Below are 26,766 nucleotides of genomic sequence, written 5' to 3'. Positions count from 1 at the left end.
TTAAAGGCTCATTACAATAGAAGCAAATAATTTGCAGAATCTACCGCACACCCAAAACCGATAAGTGAAGGTTCTGTGGACAGAATGCTAAACTGGAGAAACATAAAAAGTATAAGCAAATCAAATAAAGCTGCTATGAAGATTTCATTGCTATGCCTAATGTATTAAATACATGAATGACAACTCACACATATTGAGCTGGCGCACAAAGCTGGCCATGTTATTGTGTTTAAAATACTTGGGAAGCACCTCCTTGGAGAATCGGCACTGATCAAACACATGGAAGCTGTTGCCATTCTGTAAAGGAAGAACAATAACAGTTAAAGAAATAATCACACAACCCCAGTTTGTTTACCTTAGCTAGGCCCTATGTACTGAGAATGTACTAAGAATTAGGTTAAGCTGCCTTGGGTGGCTTACAACAAAGCTAAACAACATTGGGTCTGATAAAGTCTCTAACTAAACTCTGTGACTATGGCGAGTCTTTGGCAATGGTTTACAGGTTGAATAATTATGAAATACCACATTGGCAATGTAAAGAGACAAGGAGAACCCCCTGAAACCTATAAAGGCAGAGCATTCCAATACCTGTATTGATATCCTAATTAGTAGATCAACATGTAGTTGATTTATTTGAGCATAACCTGAATATTCTGGGGACATTCACACAATCTGGGAGGGAAACATGACGCAATAAGGGCTGAACTAGTGGAAAAGTGAAATGGTCTAGTGTAGGAGAATAGAAGTGTTTTGCCTGAATGTTAGTTTGTTATTTAGCTATCTATTCATTTTTGGGAAATGGATGCTGAGAGAAGTCAGCTGCTTGGATCAGAGGCCATGAACATATAGGAGGCTTTTGGATAGACATGAGAGGCTGCGTCAACACACGCAGGGTTTTCTCCTACCCAGTAGGCTAGTTAGAGATAACATCCCAAAAAAGGGTTGCAAAGGGAGGTTATATAACTGTAAGCATTCTAAGTTTACCAGTAAACTACCAGCATTTCAGGAGCTTTCAAGTTTTTTGGGGGAACTTTATTACAATTTTTGGAAACTTCAGATTATCACAGGCGTCTAATTGTCTCTGGCCCTCTGTGTGGCCTTATCAAATAATATGATTTTAAAACTGAATGACAAAGCTGTAAAATATTATCCTAAATATAAACAACCAACTTAGTGAATACCATTCGTGTTTAATATGAGGCTTTTAGCATGAAATATCCTTGTTTATATATATTTTTTACACATTTATTTGACTATGTCAATATGTCTTTGTTGTTAATGTTTTGGTGCCAAAGTCAATCGTTGGAAGAGCGGTAGAATTAATTGAAAATAATGCCATTGTTGATTATATGCTTTTTTCACTCATTACTATATTTTCTCTTGAACCGTAGCGTTTCCCAAACTAGGGTGATGTGGGGTCGCCTGATTTGAAAATGGAATCGCGAGAGAAACTACAGGAAAAATATATAATTGAACCAGGGTCACATCAGTAACCTCCGGAAGCCGCTAGATGCAGTTATAATAAACAGAGCAGTTTCTGTTTTCTTCCTACAAATGTGGCTCAGTCTTTTGAATGGTTTAAGCTACAAAATAGTATGACCCCATCACAGGGAGTTGGAACCATGCAGTTTATTACCTAAATCAAATAATTTATGATGAACTTCACAGGGTGGTGAAAGTGCACCGTGTTCTTGATGCTCATTTCCAATGAATATCAAAGGTCTGATTCTGGTGGGATGATGATCTATGCTTGACAAATACAAATATTTGCATGAATAATCTCATAATGTAGACTTGACTACCCACAGAGTATCTGCAAACTATTGGTTAGAGTGCAGGTGCTAAAACCAGAGGAGGCACATTTCAGACCCTTTGCTATGAGACTCGTCCTGCTTCCATTGATCATCCTTGAGATGTTTCTACAACTTGATTGGAATCCACCTGAGGTAAATTAAATTGATTGGAGATGAATTGGAAAGCCACACACCTGTCTACATTAGGTCCCACAGTTGACAGTGCATGTCCGAGCAAAAACCAAGCCACGAGGTCGAAGGAATTGTCCCTAGAGCACCGAGACAGAATTGTGTCGAGGCACAGATCAGGGGAAGGGTACCAAAAAATGTCTGTAGCATTGAAGGTCCACAAGAACAGTGGCCTCCATAATTCTCAAATGGAAGAAGATTGGAACCACAAAGACTCTTCCTAGAACTGTCCGACTGGCCAACCTGAGCAATCGGGGGAGAAGGGCCTTGGACAAGGTGACCAAGAACCCAATGGTCACTCTGACAGAGCTCCTCTGTGGAGATGGGAGAACCTTCCAGAAGAAAAATTATCTCTGTAGCACTCTATTAATCCAGATTTTATGTTAGTGGCCAGACGGAAGGCACTCCTCAGTAAAAGGCACATGACAGCCCACTTGGAGTTTGCCAAAAGGCACGTAAAGACTCTCAGACCATGAGAAACAAGATTCTCTGGTCTGATGAAACCAAGATTGAATTATTTGGCGTGAATGCCAAGCGTCACGTCTGGAAGAAATCTGGCACCATCCCTACGGTGAAGCATGATGGTGGCAGCATCATCATGCTAAGGGGATGTTTTTCAGAGGCAGGACTGGGAGACTAGTCAGGATCGAGGGAAAGATTAACAGAGCAAAGTACAGAGAGATCCTTGACGAAAACCAACTTCAGAGCACTCAGCAGGACCTCAGACTGGAGCGAAGTTTCACCTTCGAACAGGACAACAACCCTAAGCACACATCCAAGACAACGCAGGAGTGACTTCGTGACAAGTCTCTGAATGTCCTCGAGTGGCCCAGCAAGAGCCCGGACTTGAACCCAATTGAACATCTCCGGAGAGACCTGAAAATAGATGTGAAGCGACGCTCCCAAATCCAACCTGACAGAGCTTGAGAGGATCTGCAGAGAAGAATAGGAGAAACTCCCCAAATACAGGTGTGCCAAAATTGTTGAATCATACCCAAGAAGACTCCAGGCTGTAATCACTGCCAAAGGTGATTCAACAAAGTAATGGGTAAAAGGTCTGAATACTTATGTAAATGTGATATCAGTTTATAAATGTACTAAATTTGCCAACATTTCTAAACATATTTTTGCTTCATCATTATGGGTTGTTGTATGCAGATGTTCAAATAAGGCTGTAATTTAACATGTGGAAGAAGTCAAGGGGACTGAATACTTTCCCAATGCACTGTACGTACAGATTAAAAATATAAACTTTACATTTAATAGCGAATATGCCCACTGTAGTATTAGCACATGCACTCTAGCCAACAGCTCGCAGACAGTGCATGTATAGTCTACATGATGAGATTGTCAAACGGCAGCCAAGCCTAGATGATCATGTCACCAGAATAAGACCCTCAATGTTTATTGGAAAGGGGCATCACGCTCATCACCTTGCACTTTCACCACCCTGTGAAGTTCATTTAATCTGTAGCCTAATAAACTGCATGCTTTCCCAACTAATCATAGTGGGAGGACCATACATGTCATTGCGTGACTCCAAGTTTACTTCGATATGATGAATATTATCAGCCCATAAGAGTTTTCACTGACATTTCTCACATAATACATTTTTCCGACAAAAAGATTCCACCTTCTCTAGCGTGTTTTGTCTCCAGTGGCAAAGTTCACCCACAAATGTTTCCAACAGGCCTTTGGCAAAAAATATATGTTGTGTATATTACTAGCACAAAGGTTGGTTGGAAACCTAGTTAATTATGCTTTTTTTCTACACAGAAGATCATAGGACGTTATCAGGCAATAATTTTGTAATACATTTGATGAATTTCAGTCACTTCAAACCATAGCTTCTTCCTTCAGATTGAAATACTGTCAAAAGTACTGTCAGACTGGTTTGCAATTATGTCATAGTCCCAATTAAAAAAGTAAACATTGGCCGTTGATTACATCGCTTTTAGTTTAACATGGTGGGGTAGCGAATAAAAAATATAAATAAAATAGTTGCTAGCAATGTCTGGAAAAAGGCTGTCAAATTGCCACAGACAATTCAACGGCGGCATGATACACATATTCATCATCCATTTCTCAAATTTGTTATAGAGCCACACCCCCCTTTTCTCACACCCCCTTTTCTCATAACCATGCTAGCTAGTTTCAATGAATGTCTGGTTTTGCATGGCTGTTTGACACAAACCGCTAGTTACTGTGTCCAGAGTTCCCCAAATTAGCTGGCTGCAGACAGGGATTGCTAACATAGCTAGCCAGTTTACGATAATTGACACCCAGCAACAGCTGAAGCTTGGAATTACCAAAGCACCGACCACGAAGCTCCCCTGGCAGTTGCTGCCCAGACAAACGTGTCACCTTCACATTTGACCAAATTAAGTTGGCTAGTTAACTAGCTAGCTGGTTCGTAACATCTTTCTGACTCAGTCCAACCAACTCGTATAATCTGGTTTGCAAGCTAGCTACCAAGGCTAACTAGCTAGTTGGCTAACTGATGTGGTTTATCATATAGTTAGCTAGTTATAGTTAACGGTGTCTGTGTTAAATTATGTCCCGATAGTTAGCTAACATATTGAATGACATTTAGATAGCAAATGTCTAGAAAGTGAACCAAGTCGATATACAAAGTAAGGTGTCCAGCAGCTAGGTAGTAGGTTAGTTAGCATTAGTAACGTTCGCTAGCTAACTCACTGGGCTCCAGCAGATTAGAGGATCGGTGTCAGGATCCTCAACAAGAGTCCAAAGTTTTGTGAGAAATGCAGGTACGTTATTCCCACTGACAACGACCCCAACAGACCCACCAACGTGAAACTCCATTATCAACGAAAATGACAAGAATCGCTTGAAAAGTTGATAAACTCCCAAAATAGCCAACAAGGGATGAGAACTCAAGAGAAAAGAAAATCCAAAACACAGCGCAATCTTTGCTGTAACAACTATGCAATTTCTTTGGAAATTATCCTTATCTTAACACAAACAAAAATATTTCGAAGACTTTTAGCTAATTGAGAAACTATTATAAGTGGAAGTATCCATCAAATCGACAAATCTAAACAACTGCGTAGAGAAAGGCCATTGCACAGGCGCATGGTGGTCGCCATTTTGTGACCTCATCAGGGAGGAAACCAAATGTCCACTAAAGACAACCAAAGTGTCATGAATTAAATGCCAAAATAGTACTACTGTTGATTATATAATAATATAACACAAGATGAAATAAAATATATGAAATACACAAAAATGTACCTTTAAACTTTGACCTCCAATTTTTTCAGACCCTATACATTTGCAGCATATTTACGGTAATTAATTTGAGCTATAACATTGTGTAATTATCTATTATGAAATAATTACAGACCCATGTTTTTAATCGCTTTAGAAAATTGCAGTTTTAAAACGCTCTCAACTTTCAACTTTGACCTCTTGCGGAATCCCACATGGTCGGCTGTTGACGTACAAGAAGCATGCCTACTGTAACTCTAGAATCACAGAAAAACGGAACCATGAGTAAAGCTAAAGTAAAGAGTGCGAAGAAAAGAGGTGCTGAAGAGGACAATGACCAGGTAGGAAAAGTATTTCTGAAATGTATATTCGGTATTAAAAAGGGTAAAGCATTGCTAACCAGCTAGCTAACGTTTGTTATGTAGGGAAATGTGGATGTGCAAGCTCAAACCCCGCAGGTTTTTTAACTACTTTTTTGTCAATCACCCCCAGATCTATTAGCTAATAAAATAGTATAATGTTTTTGTATAAACAGTAACGAATGGTCTGTCTCACCTAGCAAACATGCTTGCTGCACAGTCAGTATAGTCCATGATGAGCCAGACCCCCACATTTGTGTTGTCGGACTCACTTGGGGTGACTGTCTTAATGCTATTTCCCTGGAGTTGGAAATTGTGTGATAGCAGTGTAGTAATTGGAGCGTTTGTGTGTTAACTCTTTTTTTCCCCATCACATTCATTTTTCCCATATGGTTTTTATGCCTGTTTTGTTAGGATATCAAATAAAGTGTTTTGTCCGTGCTGATTAACAGTGAAATTCTTACTTAGGGGCTGTTCCCAACAATGCAGAGAGAGAGGGGGGATAACACAAGGAATAAATACACAATGAGTAACGATAACTTGGCTATAAACACGGGGTACCAGTACCACGTCGATGTGCATGGGTACTAGGTAGTTGCGGTAGATATGTACAAATAGGATGGCATAAAGTGACTAGGGTGACAGTATAGATAATAAACTGTAACAGCAGCATATGTGATGAGTTAGTGAAATTGTCCAGGTACCGATTTATTAACTATCTTATGGCTTGGGTAGAAGCTGTTCAGAGTCCTGTTTTTCCCCAGACTTGTTGCATCCGTACCGCTTTCCATGCGTTAGCAGAGAGAAGAGTCTGACACCGCCTGGTATAGAGATCCTGGATGGCAGGGAGCTTGGCTCCAGTGATGTACTGGGCTGTACACACTACCCTGTGTAGCACCTTATGGTCGGAATCCAAGCAGTTGCCATGCCAAGCAGTGCTGCAGCAAAGTCAAGATGCTCTCAATGATGTAGCTGTAGAACTTTTTTGAGCATCTGGGGGCCCACGCTAAAACTTTTCGGCCAACTGAGGGGGAAGAGGTGTTGTCATGCCCTCTTCTTGACTGTTGGTGCGGGTGTGGACACAGGGAAACTTTAAGCTCTCAACTTGCTCCACTACAGCCCCGTGGATGGGGGTGTGCTTGGCCCTCCGTTTCCTGTAGTCCATGATCAGCTCCTTTTGTCTTGTTGAGGGGGAGGTTGTTGTTGTTGTTGTCCTTGCACCACACTGCCAGGTCACTGACCATCTCCCTGTAGGCTGTCACGTCATCGGTGATCAAGCCTACCACCGCTGTGTAGTTGGCAAACTTAATTATGGTGTTTGAATTAGAGGTCGACCGATTATGATTTTTCAACGCCGATACCGATTAATCGGCCGATTTAAAGCATTTTTTTATTTTTATTTGTAATAATGACAATTACAACAATACTTAATTAACACTTATTTTAACTTAATATAATACATCAATGAAATAAATTTAGCCTCAAGTAGTTAATGAAACCTGTTCGACTTGGTTTAAATAATGCAAAAACAAAGTGTTGGAGAAGAACGTAAAAGTGCAATATGTGCTATGTAAGAAAGCTAACGTTTCAGTTCCTTGCTCAGAACATATGAAAGCTGGTGGTTCCTTTTAACATGAGTCTTCAATATTCCCAGGTAAGAAGTTTTAGCATGTAGTTATTATAGGACTATTTCCCTCTATACCATTTGTATTTCATTAACCTTTGACTATTGGATGTTCTTATAGGCACTTTAGTATTGCCAATGTAACAGTACAGCTTCCGTCCCTCTTCTCGCTCCTCCCTGGGCTCGAACCAGCAACACAACGACAACAGCCACCACATCGAAGCAGCATTACACATGCAGACCAAGGGAAACAACCACCCCAAGGCTCAGAGCGAGTGAAGTTTGAAACACTATTAGCGCGCGCTAACTAGCCAGCCATTTCACTTCGGTCACACCAGCCTCATCTCAGGAGTTGATAGGTTTGAAGTCATAAACAGCGCAATGCTTGACGCACAACGAAGAGCTGCTGGCAAAACGCACGAAAGTGCTGTTTGAATGAATGTTTACGTGCCTGCTTCTGCCTACCACTGCTCAGTCAGATACTAACTCCAAAAAGTTCTGGGACACTGTAAAGTCCATGGAGAACAAGAGCACCTTCCACTAGCCACTGTGACGGGTAGATTTAAAAATATACCAGCCACTCAGATATCTTACCAGCCAAAATATTTGCTTCTATAAAAAAACGGATGAGCGGACTTTAATGTTTCTTGAACAATAAATGTATTACTAGTAAAATGTAATGTGTTATATTGTTTCTTTTAATCAAAATTTTACAGATGAGACATGTTTACCACAGGAGGCTGCTGAGGGGAGACTGGCTCATAATATTGTCTGGAACGGAGCAAATGGAGTTGCATCAAACAGCTGAACCATGTATTTGATACAATTCCACTTATTCCTGCACCAGTCAATACCACAAGCCCGTTCTCCCCAATTAAGGTGCCACCAGCCTCCTGTGCTGTTCACCTACCACTTTTAATAGCACCACGACTGTGTAGCTTATTCTCTTGGTGTAGCAGGCCAGCCTCAGGTGAAATGTACTTTAAGACATTAGGAAATGTAGCTTGCTACATTATTTCTATAATAGACTTAATCATTAGAAATGATAGCGTTGCACTTCTGTTGTCATCTGATGAAAATGAAGCTATTTTCTGCCGAATGTGTTGCACTAATGTATTTTCTGTGAAGGAAAACTATAGTTGCACATCCCTGATCACTATATTGAAGCAAAAAAAGACTGTTGTACTTTCAATATAAAACGTGACCCCTGTCAATACATAGCTGGACACATCTGCTCCAGCTTTCTCCTATTGTGCTTTTTAAAAACAAACACGTGACTAGCTCAACTGTGCTGGGGTACTACGTAGGTATATGCTTCATAACCCTTTGATGCGTACGATCACATACAGTGCCTTGCGAAAGTATTCGGCCCCCTTGAACTTTGCGACCTTTTGCCACATTTCAGGCTTCAAACATAAAGATATAAAACTGTATTTTTTGTGAAGAATCAACAACAAGTGGGACACAATCATGAAGTGGAACGACATTTATTGGATATTTCAAACTTTTTAACAAATCAAAAACTGAAAAATTGGGCGTGCAAAATTATTCAGCCCCTTTACTTACTTTACTTACTGACAAAAACCAAAACGTGAGTTAGCGACCTAACAGCTAGACTAGTTTACAATATACCATATCTCTGGTGAGCACAAGAAACTAATGTAATGTTGTTTAGAAAAGAAATGCGTGTCAGATAAGCTAACAGCAGATAAATTCTTTGATGGCTGCCATGTTTGCTTACGTTTGACAAGCGAAATCTCCCTAATCCCAGTATGCCATTCACTATAATGCCGCATTCAAAACAACTGGGAACTCAGAAATTTCCGACGTCATTGATTTCAAAGCCACTGGGAACTCCGACTAGGGGAAAATGAATTTGAACGGTCGTCCAACTCAGAATTCCAACTCTGGGCCTCTTTCTAGAGCTATGACTTTCCGATCACTGATGTCATGATTTTACCTTGTATTTTTCAGAGTTCCCAGTTGTTTTGAATGCGGCATAAGACGCAAGTAAGCAAAGTCAAAGATGGCTGCGCCTATTGCGTGGAAAATATAAACTTAATTTGGCCACTTTTCAGCATATTACAAATCTGCATGAGCTTGTTAGTGTCTACAAGAACCGGAGCACATGATTTGACAAGTTGTTTACAGTTTTTGACCAATCACAAAGCAAATAAAATGTTATCACCTCACAGATCATCACTCAAATAAAAGCCTTGCCAGATTTGGGAGGGTGTGGAAATGGGGGAAGGTATTGTGCGGGGATATGATGGTTGAAATATTACTATGATGGGGGAATTTATCAAAAGGGGGGTGAACACAGGAGACGTTTATCATCTAAATAAAACCCCTGGAAAGGAGGTCTGAGCTAGCAACCCAGAGTAACCATAAGTTAATCAGATAGCGATGAGGTATATCTGTGTCCCCCCCCAACCCAAACCTTCTGAACTGTGAGGAAAATGGTGCCCACCACAACCTTGAAGGCAATGAACATCGCACACCTCCCCAAGATGCTGGTGCTTCTGTCTGGGCTGTGAGGAAGAAGAGGTTAAAGGAGAGGAGGATGCTCCCCGCTGCTGGAGATTCTGTCACTTCACACCATCAGAGAGAGACTTCAATGACACCATGTCTGGCCTCCAAAGCGCCCTGCCTAGAGTCAGAATGTTTTAAAAGGTTAATTGATGAGGAATTGGTGGAGAGTGTGTTGCAGGAAACCAACAGGTATGCCCATTTTTATGTTACAGAAAGACCCAGGGCTCTCTTCAAATTGATCAAAATTCTGAATGCTTTTAGCCCACTAAATATTCATATTTTTTTGCAGGTATTTTCATGAACTAAAAAGAAGACTGCCCCTGGTGTAAAAGGGAAGCTCTCAAAATGGGTGAACACTACCATCAGTGAAATGTATACCTTCCTGGTCACGGTGCTGCTGATGGGGCTAGCGAAGAAGGGCTCTGTGAGGGACTACTGACCCCATGCTGCAGACCCCCTTTTTTCTCCAATCCTTTACTCCCAGGACCGCTTCCTTGTCTTGCTGAGAGTGCTCCACTTTGAACAATGCCACTGCCAACAAAATTAGGAATGTCCTGGGCAGCTTTACCGGGGCATTTGGAAGAGTGTTTGTTCCTCACAAGGACTTGTGCATTGATGAGTCTCTCATGGTTTGGAAAGGAAGGCTTGCATTCCGCCAACACATCCCATCAAAGTGCCACAGATTTGGAGGTGTTTGTTTTATGTGACTGTCTGACAGGATATGTATAGGACCTGATCATCTACACCGGCGCCACCACATATGAGGTATTTTGGTATATCTGGATCAGTGTTAATCACCATGCTGCAGCCTTACCTCAAAGTTGCACACTGTATTTGTGGACAACTGGTACAGTAGCCCTACCCTTTTGAGTGAGAACACAGGGGCCTATGGTACAGTTACGTCCAACAGGAAGGGGATGCCAATATTCAAAAATAAGACAAAATGGCAAAATGGACATGCAGAACTGTTTGCCAGAAAAACCCCTCAAAATGGTACAAGAAACAATTTACATTTTTTTAAATAGCTCTCAACGGCCACGTTGTCCCCCCGGCAGGTCACAGGACAGGTGATCCCCTACCTGCAGTACAGGATAAACCTGATGCAGCAGCCCCTTGAGGACTACCACACCCTCGTCCTTCTGCTGGGGGCTGGCCTGCCTATGACAATCCTCTACGCATCACTGGACGCCACTTTCCAAATGATGTCCCCCAGAACGCCCTGCAAGGAAAAAGCATGAGGCACTGCAAGATCTGTCTACAATCTACCTGACGACAGAAAAGGATGTTGACCAAGTACATCTGTGAGCTATGTGATACAGCCTGGTGTGCAATTCCTTGCTTTGGCAAGGACCATTTGATTGATTTGACCACACCCTTAAGCACTACTAAGTGGAAAGTAGGCTGACAGTGGCTGATACAATTTATGTTGATATTTAAAAATATATATATAATTCTGAAATTTATGACTTGAGAGGTTTGTTGGTGGGGGGGGAATGTTCCAAAAATATGTAACATGTTTGTTTACCTGAAATGCAAACTTCTGTTTGACTCCTGGGTTCTATTTTTGAAATAAAACAGAACAAGAAAAGTATAATCAACTTTTGTTATTCCTTGATTTATAACGCTTTCTCAAATAAAATAAAAATCATTTGGCCAAATGGTTGTTGGCTAGGAAAAATATGATTTGATTTTTTACATCAAATCATTTTCACTAGCCAACAACCTTTATGCTAGTCCAGACTACTTTAGACTTGAACACGATTTGAGTTGTTACAGTACATTAACTTTTCCTATGAATATACTGTATAGTTAGTAGTATTTGAAGTTTATACAAATGTAACCACGTTTTGGAAGGAGAGCGATAGCTGGTCCACCCAAATAACACTCAGCCCGTAGATGGCGCCAAAGCATTAACCTAGATAATCCTGTCGAGCTCCATAGTTTACGAAAACCCATTATCTACAACCTTGCATCAAATTTATTTATATAGCCCTTTGTACATCAGCTGGTATCTCAAAGTACTGTACAGAAACCCAGCCTAAAACCCCAAACCGCAAGCAATGCAGGTGTTGAAGCACAGTGGCTAGGAAAAACTCCCTAGAAAGGCCAAACCGTAGGAAGAAACCTAGAGAGAAACCAGGCTATGAGGGATGGCCAGTCCTCTTCTGGCTGTGCCGGGTGGAGATTATAACAGAACATGGCCAAGATGTTCAAATGTTCTTAAATGACCAGCATGGTCAAATAATAATAATCACAGGCAGAACAGTCGGAACTAGAAGCACAAGCATTTCGCTACACTCGCATTAACATCTGCTAACCATGTGTATGTGACAAATAACATTTGATTTGATTTGGAACAGTTGAAACTGGAACAGCAGCACGGCCAGGTGGACTGGGGACAGCAAGGTGTCATCCTGCCAGGTAGTCCTGAGGCATGGTCCTAGGGCTCAGGTCCTCTGAGAGAGAAATAAAGAGAGAATTAGAGAGAGCCAGTGACTCAGCCCCTGTAATAGGTTTAGAGGCAGAGAATCCCAGTGGAAAGGGGGGAACCGGCCAGGCAGAGACAGCAAGGGCGGTTCGTTGCTCCAGAGCCTTTCCGTTCACCTTCACACTCCTGGGCCAGACTACACTCAATCATATGACCCACTGAAGAGACGAGTCTTCAGTAAAGACATAAAGGTTGAGACCGAGTCTGCGTCTCTCACATGGGTAGGCAGACCATTCCATAAAAATGGAGCTCTATAGGAGAAAGCCCTGCCTCCAGCTGTTTGCTTAGAAATTATAGGGACAATTAGGAGGCCTGCGTCTTGTGACCGTAGCGTACGTGTAGGTATGTACGACCAAATCAGAGAGCTAGGTAGGAGCAAGCCCATGTAATGCTTTGTAGGTTAGCAGTGAAACCTTGAAATCAGCCTTTGCCTTGACAGGAAGCCAGTGTAGGGAGGCTAGCACTGGAGTAATATAATTTTTTGGGGGTTCTAGTCAGGATTCAAGCAGCCGTATTTAGCACCAACTGAAGTTTATTTAGTGCTTTATCCGGGTAGCCGGAAAGTAGAGCATTGCAGTAGTCTAACCTAGAAGTAACAAAAGCATGGATTCATTTTTCTGCATTTTTGGACAGCGTTTCTGATTTTTGCAATGTTACGTAGATGGAAAAAAAGCTGTCCTTGAAACAGTCTTGATATGTTCGTCAAAAGAGAGATCAGGGTCCAGAGTAACGCCGAGGTCCTTCACAGTTTTATTTGAGATGACTGTACAACCATTAAGATTAATTGTCAGATTCAACAGAAGATCTCTTTCTTTTTTGGGACCTAGAACAAGCATCTCTGATTTTCCCGAGTTTAAAAGTAGAAAGTTTGCAGCCATCCACTTCCTTATGTCTGGAACACGGGCTTCTAGCGAGGGCAATTTTGGGGCTTCACCATGTTTCATTGAAATGTACAGCTGTGTGTCATCCGCATAGCAGTGAAAGTTAACATAATGTTTTCGAATGACATCCCCAAGAGGTAAAATATATAGTGAAAACAATAGTGGTCCTAAGACGGAGCCTTGAGGAATACCGAAATTTACAGTTGATTTGTCAGAGGACAAACCATTCACAGAGACCAACTGAAATCTTTCCGACAGATAAGATCTAAACCAGGCCAGAACTTGTCCGTGTAGACCAATTTGGGTTTCCAATCTCTCCAAAAGAATGTGGTGATCGATGGTATCAAAAGCAGCACTAAGGTCTTGGAGCACGAGGACAGATGCAAAGCCTCGGTCTGATGCCATTAAAAGGTAATTTACCACCTTCACAAGTGCAGTCTCAGTGCTATGATGGGGTCTAAAATCAGACTGAAGCATTTTGTATACATTGTTTGTCTTCAGGAAGGCAGTGAGTTGCTGCGCAACAGCATTTTCTAAGATTTGAGAGGAATGGAAGATTCGATATAGGCCGATAGTTTTTTATATTTTCTGGATCAAGGTTTGGCTTTATTACTGCCACTTTTGGTGAGTTTGGTACACATCCGGTGGATAGAGAGCTGTTTATTAAGGGCCAAGCACAGGAAGCAGCACTTAACGTAGTTTAGTTGGAATAGGGTCCAGTATGCAGCTTGAAGGTTTAGAGGCCATGATTATTTTGATCATTGTGTCAAGAGATATAGTACTAAAACACTTGAGTGTCTCCCTTGATCCTAGGTCCTGGCAGAGTTGTGCAGACTCAGGACAACTGAGCTTTGAAGGAATACGCAGATTTAAAGAGGAGTCCGTAATTTGCTTTCTAATAATCATGATCTTTTCCTCAAAGAAGTTCATGAATGTATTACTGCTGAAGTGAAAGCCATCCTCTCTTGGGGAATGCTGCTTTTAGTTAGCTTTGCGACAGTATCAAAAAGAAATTTAGGATTGTTCTTATTTTACTCAATTAAGTTGGAAAAATAGGATGATCGAGCAGCAGTAAGGGCTCTTCAATACTGCACGGTACTGTCTTTCCAAGCTAGTCGGAAGACTTCCAGTTTGGTGAGGTGACATTTCCGTTCCAATTTTCTGGAAGCTTGCTTCAGAGCTCGGGTATTTTCTGTATACCAGGGAGCTAGTTTCTTATGACAAATGTTTTTAGTTTTTAGGTGTGCAACTGCATCTAGGGTATTGCGCAAGGTTAAATTGAGTTCCTCAGTTAGGTGGTTAACTGATTTTTGTCCTCTGACGTCCTTGGGTAGACAGAGGGAGTCTGGAAGGACATCAAGGAATCTTTGTGTTGTCTGTGAATTTATAGCACGACTTTTGATGTTCCTTGGTTGGGGTCTGAGCAGATTATTTGTTGCAATTGTAAACGTAATAATATGGTGATCCGATAGTACCGGATTATGAGGAAAAACATTAAGATCCACAACATTTATTCCATGGGACAAAACTAGGTCCAGAGTATGACTGTGACAGTGAGTAGGTCCAGAGACATGTTGGACAAAACCCACTGAGTTGATGATGGCTCCGAAAGCCTTTTGGAGTGGGTCTGTGGACTTTTTCATGTGAATATTCAAGTCAGCAAAAATTTGAATATTATCTGCTATGACTACAAGGTCCGATAGGAATTCAGTGAACTCAATGAATAACGCTTTATATGGCCCAGGTGGCCTGTAAACAGTAGCTATAAAAAGTGATTGAGTAGGCTGCATAGATTTCATGACTAGAAGCTCAAAAGACGAAAACATCATTTTTTGTTTGTAAATTGAAATTTGCTATTGTAAATATTAGCAACACCTCCGCCTTTGCGGGATGCACGGGGGATATGGTCACTAGCCATGTTTCAGTCAGGCCAATCACATCAAGATTATGATCAGTGATTAGTTCATTGACTATAATTGCCTTTGAAGTAAGGGATCTAACATTAACCTCTCTAGGGTATCTGGCCAACATCCAGTGAGGTTGCAGGGTGCCAAATTCAATTACAGAAATGCTCATCATAAAAATCCAGAAAACAAAACATATTTATTAACAATATTAACATATTAACATTTAAAGATGAACTTCTTGTTAAACCAACCACAGTGTCATATTTATAAAATGCTTTTCGGGGAAAGCATACCTAGCCCAGAACATAGCCCAGTTGACAAATTATTGTAACCAGCCAAGCAGAAGCGTTACAAAACTCAGAAATGGAGAGAGAATTAATCCCTTACCTTTGATCTACACAGACGATGCAATCTCAACCACACTGCACACTGCCCTAACCCATCTGGACAAGAGGAATACCTATGTGAGAATGCTGTTCATCGACTACAGCTCGGCATTCAACACCATAGTACCCTCCAAGCTCGTCATCAAGCTCGAGACCCTGGGTCTCGACCCCGCCCTGTGCAACTGGGTTCTGGACTTCCTGACGGGCCGCCCCCAGGTGGTGAGGGTAGGCAACAACCTCTCCTCCCCGCTGATCCTCAACACTGGGGCCCCACATGCGTTCTGAGCCCTCTCCTGTACTCCCTGTTCACCCACGACTGCGTGGCCATGCACGCCTCCAACTCAATCATCAAGTTTGCGGACGACACAACAGCTTGATTACCAACAACGACGAGACGGCCTACAGGGAGGAGGTGAAGTGTGGTGTCAGGAAAATAACCTCACACTCAACGTCAACAAAACTAAGGAGATGATTGTGGACTTCAGGAAACAGCAGAGGGAACACCCCCATCCACATCGATGGAACAGTAGTGGAGAGGGTAGCAAGTTTTAAGTTCCTCGGCATACACATCACAGACAAACTGAATTGGTCCACTCACACAGACAGCATCGTGAGGAAGGCGCAGCAGCGCTCTTCAACCTCAGGAGGCTGAAGAAATTCGGCTTGTCACCAAAAGCACTCACAAACTTCTACAGATGCACAATCGAGAGCATCCTGGCGGGCTGTATCACCGCCTGGTATGGCAACTGCACCGCCCTCAACCGTAAGGCTCTCCAGAGGGTAGTGAGGTCTGCACAACGCATCACCGGGGGCAAACTACCTGCCCTCCAGGACACCTACACCACCCGATGCTACAGGAAGGCCATAAAGATCATCAAGGACATCAACCACCCGAGCCACTGCCTGTTCACCCCGCTGTCATCCAGAAGGCGAGGTCAGTACAGGTGCATCAAAGCTGGGACCGAGAGACTGAAAAACAGCTTATCTCAAGGCCATCAGACTGTTAAACAGCCACCACTAACATTGAGTGGCTACTGCCAACACACTGTCAATGTCACTGACTCTACTCCAGCCACTTTAATAATGGGAATTGATGGGAAATGATGTAAATATATCACTAGCCACTTTAAACAATGCTACCTTATATAATGTTACTTACCCTACATTATTCATCTCATATGCATACGTAGATACTGTACTCTATATCATCGACTGCATCCTTATGTAATACATGTATCACTAGCCACTTTAACTATGCCACTTGGTTTACATACTCATCTCATATGTATATACTGTACTCGATATCATCTACTGTATCTTGCCTATGCTGCTCTGTACCATCACTCATTCATATATCCTTATGTACATATTCTTTATCCCCTTACACTGTGTATAAGACAGTAGTATTTTGGAATTGTTAGTTAGATTACTTGTTCGTTATTACTGCATTGTCGGAACTAGAAGCACAAGCATTTCGCTACACTCGCATTAACATCTGCTAACCATGTGTATGTGACAAATAAAATTTGATTTGATTTGATCTTCATATGGTGGCAATCAGAAGACATGAATTTACTCAATACATGTTCCTTTTGTTCGATGAAGTTTATATCCAAAAACCTCCGTTTTGTTAGCGAGTTTTCTTCAGTAATCCACAGGCTCAAATTCAGTCAAAACAATCAGACAAAAAAAATCCAAATTGTATCCGTAAAGTTCATAGAAACATGTCAAACGATGTTTATATTCGATCCTCAGGTTGTTTTTTTTAGCCTAAATGATCTATTATATTTCAACCGGACAGTAACGTCTTCAATATAAAGAACACTGTTGTTGGCAGCCTAGAAGATACTGCTGATTTTATATATGTGAGAGTGGAATAACTGCTCCTCCTTCTAGAAATGTTTTTTCTTCTTCTAAAAATACATACAAAAGTAATGTTTGTTTACAACAATGTAAACAAGAAATGCACATGTGCCTGAAAAAAACTCTGCGTCACGTTAGGGTCCATTCGTTCAGACTGGTCTTACTCCCTCATTTATAAGAATACAAGCCAGAAACGATTTCTAAGGACTGTTGACATCTAGTGGAAGGCATAGGAACTGAAAATGGAGTCCTAAGTCAATGGATGCTGTAATGGCATTGAATAGAAAACTACAAAACTACAACAACAAAAAAAACTACTTCCTGAATGGATTTTTCTCAGGTTTTTGCTTGCTAAATCAGTCCTGTTATATGCACAGACACTATTTTAACAGTTTTGGAAACTTTAGAGTGTTTTCTATCCAAATCTACCAGTTATATGCATATCATATCTTCTGGGCCCGAGTAGCATGCCGTTTAATTTGGGCATGCTTTTCATCCAAAATTCCGAATGCTACCCCCTACCCTAGAGAGGTTAAGTAGCCCTATTTTGAGATGTGAGGTATCACAATCTCTTTCAGTAATGACGAGAATGGAGGAGGTCTTTATCCTAGTGAGATTGCTAAGGCGAACACCGTCATGTTTAGTTTGGCCCAACCTAGGTCGAGGCACAGACACGGTCTTAATGGGGGTAGCTGAGCTGACTACGCTGACTGTGCTCGTTACTCCACTAAGCTGGCAGGCTGGCTAACAGCCTGCTGCCTGGCCTGCACCCTATTTCATTGTGGAGCTAGAGGAGTTAGAGCCCTGTCTATGTTGGTAGATAAGATGAGAGCACCCCTCCAGCTAGAATGGAGTCTGTCACTCCTCACCATGCCAGGCTTGGTCCTGTTTGTGGGTGAGTCCCAGAAAGAGGGCCAATTATCTACAAATTCTATCTTTTGGGAGGGGCAGAAAACAGTTTTCAACCAGCGATTGAGTTGTGGGACTCTGCTATAGAGCTCATCACTCCCCCTAACTGGGAGGGGGCCAGAGACAATTACTCGATGCCGACACATCTTTCTAGCTGATTTACACGCTGAAGCTATGTTGCGCTTGGTGACCTACTGTTTCATCCTAACATAGTTATCCACGTCGGGACCAACAATCTCTTTACTCTCTACACTCGCCAGCTTTAGCTTTAGCCAGCACCATCTTCAGATTAGCCTTAACGTCGGGAGCCCTAACCCCTGGTAAACAGTGTATGATCGCTGGATGATTCGTTTTAAGTCTAATACTGCGGGTAATGGAGTCGCCAATGACTAGAGTTTTCAATTTGTCAGAGCTAATGGTGGGAAGCTTCGGCGTCTCAGACCCCGTAACGGGAGGTGTAGAGACAAGAGAAGGCTCGGGCTCTGACTCCGACTCGTTGCTTAATGGGGAAAACCGGTTGAAAGTTTCTGTCGGCTGAATGAGCGACACCAATTCCTACAGCATTTCCCTCCAGAAACCGTGAGACAGTTGTCCGGCTGCGGGTACCGTGCGAGGGGATTTATACAAACGTTACTGTCTGTACTTACTGGTGGCACAGACGCTGTTTCATCCTTTCCTACACTGAAATTACCCTTGCCTAACGATTGCGTCTGAAGCTGGGCTTGCAGCATAGCTATCCTCGCTGTAAGGCGATCGTTCTCCTGTATATTATGAGTACAGCGACTGCAATTAGAAGGCATCATGTTAATGTTACTACTTAGCTTCGGCTGTTGGAGGTCATGACGAACCACGTCCAGATAAAGCTTCCGGAGTGAAAAAGTTGAATGAAAAAAAAGTTGAGTGAGGGGAAAAACCTAAAACATAAACGGTAATTAAAAAGTAAAAACCGTAAAGTTGTCAGGTAGCAAAGTAAGGTTGGCAACAAAACGCACAGCAACACGTAAACAAGTCTGCAAGTTGTGACCAGAAATGGCGTCACATTTGTGTCGGCTTTACTCATGCCACGGTCTCTGCATACAATATAGCTGATTACACGCACGCACCATTCAATCTAATCGCCCGCACAAACTAACTCACTTTGTTGCTAACATGAGTTCGTCCACCAGCCTGTTCTCATTATCCTCTGCCTCGACCAGGCTAAAACCTATCCAAGCCATAATACTCACCGCATTTAATGAGAAATATCTTCCTCGCCCGGTGACAGGCAGACATCTGGAAGCTACATGTCCAGTGGTGAGAATACGTTGACATGGTGATGTAGAATAAATAAATACAATTTAAAGGGAAAAATTATTTGGTATACCAGCCTTTCCCGGCCTTAGCCATGGTCGCCATATGTAATACATGCTCATACCCAGCTATCACTTTGTATGCCACTATTGTATCAAATACACCGAATTTATCAGCTCAGGTTTCCCGCCCTCAAACATGCTAATACCAAAGCCTTTTTCAGATAATACATGTAATATAGATTATAATAATAATTATACAATTATCAAATGGTGTAGAGAATAGTGGCGAAATGCAACAATCAAATTCAGATCAACAGCATAGAATTCTGGTACCGCGTGCAAAAACTTGCGCTGTAAGGGCCGTTATTAATATTTATAAACTGGGTGGTTCGAGCCCTGGATGCTGATTGGCTGATAGCTGTGGTATATCAGACATGTTTGCCACGGGTATGACAAAACATATTTTTACTGCTCTAATTATGTTGGTAAACCATTTTATAATAGCAATAAGGCACATCTGGGGTTTGTGACATATGGCCAGGTAAGATGCAATCCAAGAGTGTGCATAGCCTGAAACGCCTAGCCCTGAGAGGGTGGGGAGGAGGATCTGATGGTTTGCGGTGTCGAAGGCAGGGGATAGATCTAGGAGGATGAGAACAGAGGAGAGCGTTAGCTTTGGCTGTGCTGTGAGCCTCTGTGACACAGGAGCAGTCTCTGAGTGACCCGTCTTGAAGCCTGGTTGGGGTCAAGAAGATTGTTCTGAGAGAGATAACGAGGAGGTTGATCAGAGACCGCACGCTCAAGTGTTTTGGAAAGAATAACGGATAGGGGTCTATAGTTGTTGACATCCGATGAGTCGAGTGTTGGTTTCTTGAGGAGGGGAGCAACTCTGGCCATTTTGAAGTCAGAGGGGACGTAGCCAGTGATTAGGGATGAGGGAAGTGAGGAATGGGAGAAGGTCTCCAGAGAGGGTCTGGAGGAGGGGATGGGGTCGAGCTGGCAGGTTGTCGGTCGGCCAGACCTCACTAGTCGCAGTATGTCATCTGGAGAGAGAGGTGAGAAGGAGGTCAAGGCATAGGGTAGTTGTGTGAGTTAGGCCAATGGACTCAATAGGCTGAGTGAATGAGTAGCGGATGTCATCATCCCGGCCGGCTAGGGAGTGCCTAGCCGGCCGGGAGGTTATGGGATCCATATGCCTAATGGACAAAAATGAATGACCACTTTATTTCCATTGGACAAACTATATACACAAAAGAAAATACTTGTTACTTACTTCTTGACCGCAGATCCAAACGCTGCCAGAGACCCGGAATTCCATATGGTTGTTGAACAGTGTTGGAAGTCAATCTCTCTTGTTTTTCACACAGCAAAGACCTTGAAGTCATCAGCCACTTAGCCTTGGTATAATACTCCAAACCAGAAGGTGGCAGTAGCTTTGTTTTACCAATGAATGTCCGTGTGTGTTGCTTTATGGTCTAGTCAATGTTAGCTGTGCTATTGTTGTAGAAATCCATTGTTGATACTAGCTAGTTGGCCACAGCTATATAACTAGGGAGCAAGATTAAAATGAATATCACTCTACATTATCGCATACAGCCCCTCTACATTTTGAGCTAGCTTGCTAACGTTAGCTAAATGGTTAGCATGATTTGCTAGCTAGATAGCTGTTGTGCTAGCTAGGTAAAGTAAAGACACTGAATTGATTCTCTGCAGCCAGCTACAGGCAGCTGCTTCATGAAAACAATTACATCACAATGGATTTATGTTACTAGCTACACTGGCCAGATGGCTAGCTTGGCAAAGGATTTAGTATGACTGCCTTGCTCAGTTGGCAGGCTAGCTAACAAATAAGCTAATGCACATTATCAAACCGAACAAAAAATATCCTTCAAGCACACAATTCCTTAGCTAGATGTAAAACATACAAAGACTTGCTCTAGAAAAAGGGGTATTATGCAGCTTTATTGTTTGTTAGAACAATTCTGATTAAAAGGGGGTGAATTAGAACAGGAAAAGTGACTTTTTAAAAATATTTTTTTTATTTTTTACAATTGTCACTCCTGTCAGCTCCCCCACGTGGAGGTTTGTGCTCTCTGATTGGCTCAAAGTCAATTTGTCGTCCACTGCCGAGCATTGTGATACTACAAGTAGAAGCGGCAGGTTTGTCAGTACACAGCAGGTACGTCTTTTGTTCTAACAAGAGAAGGAACGGCTCCTACTTATCGGCAGTAAGGTTCTCGTGTATTTCATGCTTTCCAAGAATGTATGATTTTAAAGGGTATATGTGAGCAATAGCTTGTTATATACTGACAGTGTTGGTCATAGGGTAAAATCCCTATGGAAATAATGTATGAGATGGAGGGACGAAAGAAAGTGACACACAGACGCTCCATTTGCTGCACTGCTATTACACATTTTCCAACTCTAGCGACATTGACCTTCCAAATCACGGAGACATCTTCATCCCAAGTAAGCCTGATTTCGAACTCAAATGGCACAGAGAATTCGGGGCGGTCTCTCTATAAAAGTTGCTGGCCTCACACCAATACACTCCGATAACAGCCAGCCACCCTTGTCAGTGTTGATATCCTATGTCGGGTCCTGTTAAATAACAAAGAAACTGATTTTGTTTCCGCAACCTCCCAGAATCTCAATCCGACATTCCGAAATGTAGACTGCTGTCTTTGCAAATTATTTTCTAACCAGTAGTGTATCAATTATTCTCAGATTCCGGGTGGCCTTTGAATAGTGTTAGCTCAAACAGTACATATGACCTAAACTTTTGCCCCTGCTCTTTTGATTTCAATGTGATATCGATATGATTAACAAAATAGTGTTGCGTTTACCTTTCAGTGTTGGCAACCGACTTGAAACAAAATGCAACATTCCAAAATGCAGCTGCTGCGTTCTTCTGCAAGTCCTCTAACCAGTGATATACATATTATTCCTAGATTCTGTGTGGTTTTTCAGTAGTGTTAGTTTGAACAGGACGTGTCTATTGATTGACTATTGATTGCAACGTGTTATCGGTATGAGTGATGGATAAATAATTATTGCCACTTGTCAAACCAACAGGGTTTTTGGTGCATATGCAGTTTATAAGGTGAAAAATAATAATACAAGTAATACGATTAGTATTGTGGTACATGAATGTGTTGGTATTACATTTTATGTTTGTTTTCAATTTATCACAAACTGTTTCTGCGTATTGATTATTGATTTGGACACTTGAATACAATATTTGGACATTGGACTATTTATCAAAAGTTGTCAACAGGAAGCAGCGATGGCATTATTTTCAGCTTATGTTTATCGAATATAAAATTACATTTCCACATTCATTTCTAATTGTATTCTAATTAATCAGGGAAAAACTGCTGAATGAGTCCAAAAATGTGCTGTGATTTGATTTAATTGGATGATATATCAGAAAATGTGAACTGGTTTGTCCTGTCCACTATTGTCAATGACAATGTTTTATTTTAGGTTAGGTAGCTAGCTATCTAGATTCTTTATTCATTTTGTCTCATTTAAGTGCTTACTCATTCATGTTTGCCCATCTATGCAAATCTACATGTCTCTGCTATTTCAGCTTCCCATATTTGACAAAGACGTCACTGAGAAGGCTGGGGAAGAAGGAGATGAGGACCTCTCAGATAGCGAGGAGAGTGTGTTCTCAGGACTGGATGACTCTGGGAGTGACATTGATGAAGAAGAAGAGGATGATTGGGAAGAGGAGGAGGAGGATGTTGATGATGCTGCTGTCATACTAGATGAAAATCTGAAGAATAGCAGTGGTGCTGAAACATCTGCTGAACCAGCTGAGCCTAAGGTGAATATGGGAGTATTTATTTTACACAAATTATATTGCAGGGTCCTGAGTTTTTCCTGACCACGTGATCTTGCCCGGAGAAACACTAAGCTCTAGTTAAAGGTAGTTTATTGAGTGCAAACGTTTTGACCCAAAGGTCTTGACTTTGTCAGACCTTAGACTCTATAAACGGAGTAGTCAGCAGTGTGGGAATCTATTTTATTTTGTGACTATTTTTTGTACCTTGGCAGCACCTGACTCAACAAGATCACACATTTCTTCGTGTTCTTGCAAAATGCATCTATACATTCTTCATCACAGCAGTAAATGGCTATTAAGTCATTGCAGTGTTGTTGGATAGGTGAAGTGTGTTGTGCGATTACTAGATGGGTAGAATCAGAAAGCTGGCTTGCAAATTGAGTATTTTCTCTGAGTGCTCAGAGCATTCTGGACATTTTGGCCGAAGTAGGGGATTTCTGAGTGTTCTGATTTCTCAAAGGTAAGGAAGAAGCACAACTTTCATGCGCTAAACTATGCTACTTTCTTAAATGAATGGTAACTTTCTGTTACTTCAGTTGTCGTGTTATCAAGGAATGATAAAGCGACTGACAGTCATTTCCCAATAGGTGTACGTATATTTCTTTGTCAAACAGCGTGTTTCTGATAAATCCATGTGGACATCAAATGCTACAAATACATTCAGGTAATTTTGACTCACAGTCAAAGGCACCCTTGGATTTCTACGGAAACATACAGTTGAAGTCGGAAGTTTACATACACCTTAGCCAAATACATTTAAACTCAGTTTTTCACAATTCCTGACATTTAATCCTAGTAAAAATTCCCTGTCTTAGGTCAGTTAGGATCACTACTTTATTTTAAGAATGTAAAATGTCAGAATAATAGTAGAAAGAATGATTTAAGCTTTTACTTCTTTCATCACATTCCCAGTGGGTCAGACGTTTACATGCACTCAATTAGTACTTGGTAGCATTGTCTTTAAATTGTTTAACTTGGGTCAAATGTTTTGGGTAGCCTTCCACAAGCTTCCCACAATAAGTTGGGTGAATTTTGGCCCATTCCTCCTGACAGAGCTGGTGTAACTGAGTCAGGTTTGTAGGCCTCCTTGCTCGCACATGCTTTTACAGTTCTGCCCACAAATACTCTATAGGATTGAGGTCAGGGCTTTGTGATGGCCACTCCAATAACTTTTTTTTTTATGGTGGTTTTGGAGCAGTGGCTTCTTCCTTGCTGAGTGGCCTTTCAGGTTACGTCGATATAGGACTCGTTTTACTGTGGACATAGATACTTTTGTATCTGTTTCCTCCAGCATCTTCACAATGTCCTTTTGCTGTTCTGGGATTGATTTGCACTTTTCGCAGCAATGTATGTTCATTTTGTCATGACGTTGGCCTGGTGGTAGGTTTATGACAGTCATAAATACCTCTTCCCCCCTTTTCCCTCTCTCTACCTTACTGATGTTACATTTGCCAAACCCTTGGGTAACATAGAAATTCTGGGAACATCAGAAGGTGGGGGGAAATGAACTATATTCTGGTAATCAGACCAATTGAACATATGGTACTTAATGAATATGATGTCAGTTCGGTTGTCATCTGAGACATTCTCATCAATGATAAGATGACAAACTCTACAGTGGAAAGTCTACACATCAGAGTTACCGGATTCACATGGAATTGTTGTTCAATTTAAATGTTTGAATATGAAATTATTTGTGATGGGATGAAATGTGATTTTAGCTTCTAAAATGTGAGATTTGGGTTTCAATAAGATAGGGCTCTTCAATCAGTGGCCCGCCCCTGTGAAGGGACATGGGCTATAAAACTTTTCAAACATGTCCTCCTCTCCCTTCCTATATAAGCCCTTGACGACAATATAACCTCCTGTTCCGAGGACGTGAGGACGACGGTCCGATGTCTGAATGGTTCAGATAATAACTACAGAACGAAGCCAACCTCAGCGTGAGCTTTGGTTGCAAATGGTATAAACTTTGAACTCTTATTCACTACAGAAGTAACCTCCTAGCCTTTGAGTTAGCAACAGCCGCTGCAAACGAGGGTTAGGAAAGAACAGTCAGAGTATCCAGTTTACCACACAACAACGTTACTACAACGTATTCAATTGACAACCAGAGACATTCGTCAAAGGACTCGGTTGGGCAACACGGCCTTCCATCTACCACCAACCTACCAAAGCGCAGCTCAGAGTAAATATTTATTGCATTTTCCTTTTCCAAATGGGCTGTAATTTAGAATGCATAAGATACTGTATTTACGATAGCACAGCTTTGCCCTTTGTTCCTCAGTCTTCCCGCTCTTTCACTTTCACCCAGCCCCTTTTCTTTTGTGTAACAAGCTGTCATATCTGTTCCGCCCGCTAGGGACGTTTTCCTTTTATGACGTAATTTGTAATCAAGTTATGATTTAATTGTGTGTGTGTGTGTAATTCTGTGTGATTAGTTAGGCATTTAGTAAATAAATAATGAAACCCAATATTGTATTGCTGATTCAACTTGTTAGCCAGGGTTCGTGCAGATAAATACGAATTTACAACTTTCAGATGAGACTGAATTAAGATGATGATTAATATTGACTGCTATTGATGTAAAATATTACTAGGTCTTTAAGAGTTTATTCGGAAGATAACAGCTCTATAAATATTATTTTGTGGTGCCCGACTCTCTAGTTAATTACATTTACATGATTAGCTCAATCAGGTAATATTAATTACGGACAAATTATTTTGTAGAATAGCATGTCATATCACTTAATCCAGCATAGCCAAAGACACAACAATCTCTAGAAGACAGAACTCGTCTCCTTCCTGAGCGATATGACCGCTTTGGAAATTGCTCCCAAGGATGAACCAGACTTGTGAAGGTCTACATTTATTTTTCTGAGGTCTTGGCTGATTTCTTTCGATTTTCCCATGTTGTCAAGTGAAGAGGCCCTGAGTTTGAAGGTAGGCCTTGAAATACATCCACAGGTACACCTCCAATTGACTCAAATGATGTCAATTAGCCTATCAGAAGCTTCTAAAGCCATGACATCGTTTTCTGGAATTTTCCAAGCTGTTTAAAGGCACATTCAACTTAGTGTTTGTAAACTTCTGACCCACTGGAATTGTGATACAGTGAATTGTAAATGAAATAATCTGTCTGTAAACAATTGTTGGAAAAATGACTTGTGTCATGCACAAAGAAGATGTCCTAACCGACTTGCCAAAACTATAGTTTGTTAACAAGAAATTTGTGGAGTGGTTGAAAAACCAGTTTTAATGACTCCAACCTAAGTGTATGTAAACTTCCGACTTCAACTGTATTATCCAGTGAAAGGCACCCTCATGGGAGGGAACATGCGTCAATTACTTTTGAGCTAAACTGGCATCCTTGAACTGTTATTTTCCATGTAAAATTATATGAAAAAGTTACTTTAGATTCCCTTAAATGTTTCTGTTATATATAAATCGAACATTGTACCTGGG

The 26,766-nt window shown here is 41.4% G+C and overlaps 2 protein-coding genes across 7 annotated transcripts in view; one reads left to right on the top strand and one right to left on the bottom strand.

The window, feature by feature from the left end:
- Nucleotides 1-5,112, bottom strand: part of LOC112229522 (heat shock factor protein 1) — a 28,749-nt gene extending 23,637 nt beyond the window's left edge. For all 5 annotated transcript variants that reach the window (XM_024395401.2, XM_024395402.2, XM_042310452.1 and 2 more), the window contains exons 1-2: nt 4,680-5,112; nt 189-297 (exon numbers count right to left, since the gene is read on the bottom strand). In XM_024395401.2, coding sequence (XP_024251169.1) covers nt 189-297; nt 4,680-4,805 — 235 coding nt within the window. In that variant the 5' untranslated portion in view covers nt 4,806-5,112. The remainder of the gene's footprint in view (nt 1-188; nt 298-4,679) is intronic.
- Nucleotides 5,113-5,394: 282 nt separating this feature from the next.
- bop1 (BOP1 ribosomal biogenesis factor) overlaps nt 5,395-26,766 on the top strand; it is a 135,013-nt gene continuing 113,641 nt past the window's right edge. For both annotated transcript variants that reach the window (XM_024395400.2, XM_024395399.2), the window contains exons 1-2: nt 5,395-5,551; nt 23,044-23,283. In XM_024395400.2, coding sequence (XP_024251168.1) covers nt 5,453-5,551; nt 23,044-23,283 — 339 coding nt within the window. In that variant the 5' untranslated portion in view covers nt 5,395-5,452. The remainder of the gene's footprint in view (nt 5,552-23,043; nt 23,284-26,766) is intronic.

Source organism: Oncorhynchus tshawytscha, linkage group LG31 (assembly GCF_018296145.1).
Source record: "Oncorhynchus tshawytscha isolate Ot180627B linkage group LG31, Otsh_v2.0, whole genome shotgun sequence".
In the NCBI taxonomy this organism is placed as follows: Eukaryota; Metazoa; Chordata; class Actinopteri; order Salmoniformes; family Salmonidae; genus Oncorhynchus; species Oncorhynchus tshawytscha.
This window is presented reverse-complemented; position numbering and strand designations above follow the sequence as displayed.